This window comes from Bison bison, unplaced genomic scaffold (genome assembly GCF_000754665.1).
Source record: "Bison bison bison isolate TAMUID 2011002044 unplaced genomic scaffold, Bison_UMD1.0 scf7180017846064, whole genome shotgun sequence".
NCBI lineage: Eukaryota > Metazoa > Chordata > Mammalia > Artiodactyla > Bovidae > Bison > Bison bison.
In genome coordinates, this window is record NW_011476637.1 from 10,227 (window position 1) to 13,914 (window position 3,688).

The window sequence follows — 3,688 nt, forward strand, 5'->3', positions numbered from 1 at the left end:
TGAGAGAAGGCCCAAGGTGGCGCGTCCCAGCCCCGGCCAGAGCGTGACCGCGCCGGACGCTGCCCCCCGGCGCGCGCCTGGCTGTCCGACTCGTGTGAACACCACTCGGGGGACAGGAGGTCTCAGACCTTCCAGTGAAAGGTGCCAGGGCCGCTCTGAGCGACAGGCGCCTCCGAAAGCTCTAGCCAGCCATCATGAGCTCGCGTCCCCGGGGAGCGCAGGCCCTGAATCCATGACCAACGTGACTTCAGAGGCCTGCGTGGCGGAGGTGGCAGCTACCCCAGCTGCAGCCTGGGCACAGCTCCGCCAGCGCCCGGCCCCTGCTCATGGCTGGGGCTGCGATTCCGGCCCAGGGCTGAGACAGGAGGGGGTCTGCACCCAGACGGCCCCACTGTGTCCCAGCTCTGCCCTTGCCAACTGGGACGTGACCATGGTTTCAGCGCCTTGTTTGTAAGAGGGGGTCCAGGCCAGCAAGGCCTGTGAAAATGAAAGCTGGCAACTGTAGTGGGCTTGGCCCAGCACCGGGGACATGGGAGCCGCTGGGAAAGGGGTCAACACTGCTGCTTTCACTGGTCACACTCAGCCAGGCCGCGAGTGCTCCTGGGGAAGGAGTCTGGGCGGCCTCCTATTCCTGTGGGGTCCGCCTACATCTGAAACAGTTCTAACCACCTTTTGCCAATTGATGTTCAAAATCTATAAGAAAAGAGAACCACCACCCCAACTAGCCAGGAAACTTACTCCAAACCAGCACAGGATCCCTCAACTGGCCCTCTCCTACTTTGGGCTGGCGTGTTTGTCTTTTTCTTCCAAGTGCCTGCCAGGGACTTCCCTGGTGGTCGGGGGCTAAGCCTTCATGCTTTCAATGCAGGCGGCTTGGATTTAATTCCTGGTCAAGGAACTAGATCCTACATGCTTCAACTAAAACCCAATGCCGTCAAACTAAAACATATATATACACGTGTGGGTGTGTGCGCGTGCGTGTGTGCGTGTGTGTGTCTGTGTGTGTCACACATACATGGCTGGCCCAGGGCTCGGGAGATGGTGGAGCAGGTGCAGCAGAAAGCGCCCTGCCAGCTCCTGCGGGAGAGGGGGCCGCTGGGCCTGATGGCGGAGTGCCCTCCCCGCCCCGCTTCCTTCCTACATGGTCAGACAGGGAGAGAGAGGAGGAGAGACAGCCGCGGGCGGCAGGCAGACACCTGGTCCAGGAGGTGGCGGCTCTTCTGCAGGGCGGCGCAGGCACACAGGAACCAGCAGTCCCCCAGCAGCCCTTGCTTCACCTGCCCTTCCTGTGGGCTACCTGCAAACAGCCGGGGCGTGGCGCAGATTTCCTGAAATAAGAAAATCGTCCAGAGTGATATCATGCTCGGGAGCTGCTGGGAAACCAAGAGCAGAGGCCTCGTGTGGCAGGGTTGGGGAGGAGCTCTTCCGGGCATCCACGTTGCCTAAGAGGGCACAGGAAATGGCTGGCCTCTTGCGGCCAGTACCCGTCAGCCCCTCCAGGCTGCACATCAGCCTGTCCAGCTTGGATTCTGGGCTCCCTGTCTCCGCCGACCTTCCTTGATTGGCACCCCCCCAACTCTGGACAAATCCCACCACCCTCTTTGTGCAACAGTGAAATGTTGGTCTAGAAAACGGTTTCCCTTTAAATTCACAAAGGCAGGTTTCAAGGGGGTCTTCCGTACCGCTTCTCTACAAGGCTGAGCTCTCCACACCCTAGATGAGTTGACCTTCCTCCTGCTCTCCTGAAAACACCCAGGTCCCTCTGAGCAGCGGCTGCGCCTGGGGCTCCACCGGAAGCCCCCTGGCCTGACCCCTGCTGCTCTCAGTGTCTGAGTCCATACATGCCCCCCCCACCCCCAGTCCTGCAGGCGGGATCCCACCAGCACAGGCCTGGGAGAGGAGGCCCGCTGCTTCGATGCCCTGTCCCTGGGCACTGCTTCCCCTCCCAGCGCTTCACTGACCATCTCCTCCGAGAGCTGCTCCCCCCACTTCCTCCCTCCTGTTTCTTACAACACCCCCTTGCTTCCGAGCAGGTCCACAGCCCCAAAACCGCTCTGCATCAGTGTCACCTCCGTGTCATCACCTCCCACGGGCATCCTCTGTGCTCCTCTTTCCTGACACAGTGGCATAAGAACTGCAGCTCCCCTGTGCCCAACAGCCCCCTCCTGGCATCCACGACTCCACGCGCTCGGGCTGTCCTCTCCCCTCTCTGCCTGCTGCTTCTCAAGTCTGCTTGTCAAGGCACCTGTGGTTCCTTAAGGCTTGGTTCCAAGCTGTCTCTTCTTCTCTGCCCCTACTTTCTCCAAGATGCCCTCCCAGACTCCAGACAGTAAGCCATCTGTGCGGTCCCTGTTCCCAGGAGCATCATCTAACCCGCTCCTCCTGAGCTCCTGGCTCTCACACCCACTTGCCTACCGTCAGCTCTGCTTGAACCTGTGAGAGCAAAACCCAAGCCTACACTTCCAGCCCACCTCCCGTTTCTGCAGCACATCAGCCAGGACCCCCACCCCACTGGTGCTCAGGCTAGAAATCTAGAAATTCTTGATCCCCCCTTCATCCTCACTCTCTACTTCCAGTTGGTCACTAAGACCTATGAATCCTGGCTTGGACATCTCCCTTAAATCTGCCCATGCCAGAGCCCCAGCCTGAGGCTGTCGCACTAATCTGAGCCCCTGCCTCTTTCTCCAGGACCACCGCAACGGCCACCTGCACTCTTGCCCTCTGGACACTTGGCTGAAGAGTGAGCTTCTTAAAACAAATCCAACCGAATCACTCCTCTGCTAAAAACACCCCAATGGCCTCCCACTGCACCTAGAGTCCACTGGCCTAGCTGATCAGGCTCGTTGCCCCTTGGAAACAGGCCCTCGGTGCTGTCCAAGGAAAGCCAGTTCTGGCTCTCTTCCAGGGCGGGTGCATGCTGAGGTCTCCACGAAGGCTGGGTGCACTCGGGGAGAACAAGGTTGCTCCGGGGACAGCCTCATTCAGCGGATACTCCATTTCTAAAGCTATCACACAGCACACTGGGCTGGAGCATGCCTCTAAACTGCCACCTTGAGATGTTTACACCTGAAAGGGCATGAGGTTCACCACATGCGTGCAGCGTGCAGAACAAAACGGCTGTGGCTTTGCAGGCTCAGTCTGGCCCTTCCAGAGGAGCAGGAGAAACAGAGCAAGACTGCTTGTGGTCAGAAGAGACCTGCAGACTAGAAGCCCTTCACAGCAGACCCAAGTGGGGCTGAGTTTGCCGTGTGCCGAAGCGCCCAGCTCGCGGGGCCGTGAATCCCCTGCGGAAGGGAGCGCTCTCAGGTGGGGGCTGTGAGCTCGGGTCCAGCACACACGGAGCTGGCTGGGGGATGGGCAGGGGAGCCCTCTCCTGAAGACAGCGGGAAGCGGGCCTGGAAACGCGGCGCGAGACCCCCGAGAGCCCCCCCTCCGCCCCCGCCCGCCCCACCTGGGGCCGCCTCCAGGTGATCTCCTCGCGGAACTGGGCCAGCGGCGTGGAGAAGCTGGAGAAGAGCGAGGAGTCCGAGGCCGGGAAGGCGGCGTCGCGGAAGAGCTCCTTGGCCGGCGCCCGCATCTTGGGCACCCCGGGCGCCCATCTGCAGCCCGCGACCCGGTGCCGAGCGCAGCCGAGCGGGCACGCGGCCCCGGAGGGAAGGGCGAACCGGCCGCGCGCGGTCCCACTTGC

At 61.3% G+C, this 3,688-nt stretch overlaps 1 protein-coding gene across 1 annotated transcript in view; it reads right to left on the bottom strand.

Annotated features, from left to right (window-relative positions):
- Positions 1 to 3,649, bottom strand: part of CAPN10 (calpain 10) — an 11,310-nt gene extending 7,661 nt beyond the window's left edge. Inside the window, exons 1-3 of the mRNA XM_010838480.1 lie at positions 3,452 to 3,649; positions 1,152 to 1,328; positions 1,012 to 1,077 (exon numbers count right to left, since the gene is read on the bottom strand). Coding sequence (XP_010836782.1) covers positions 1,012 to 1,077; positions 1,152 to 1,328; positions 3,452 to 3,577 — 369 coding nt within the window. The 5' untranslated portion in view covers positions 3,578 to 3,649. The remainder of the gene's footprint in view (positions 1 to 1,011; positions 1,078 to 1,151; positions 1,329 to 3,451) is intronic.
- Positions 3,650 to 3,688: the final 39 nt, after the last annotated feature.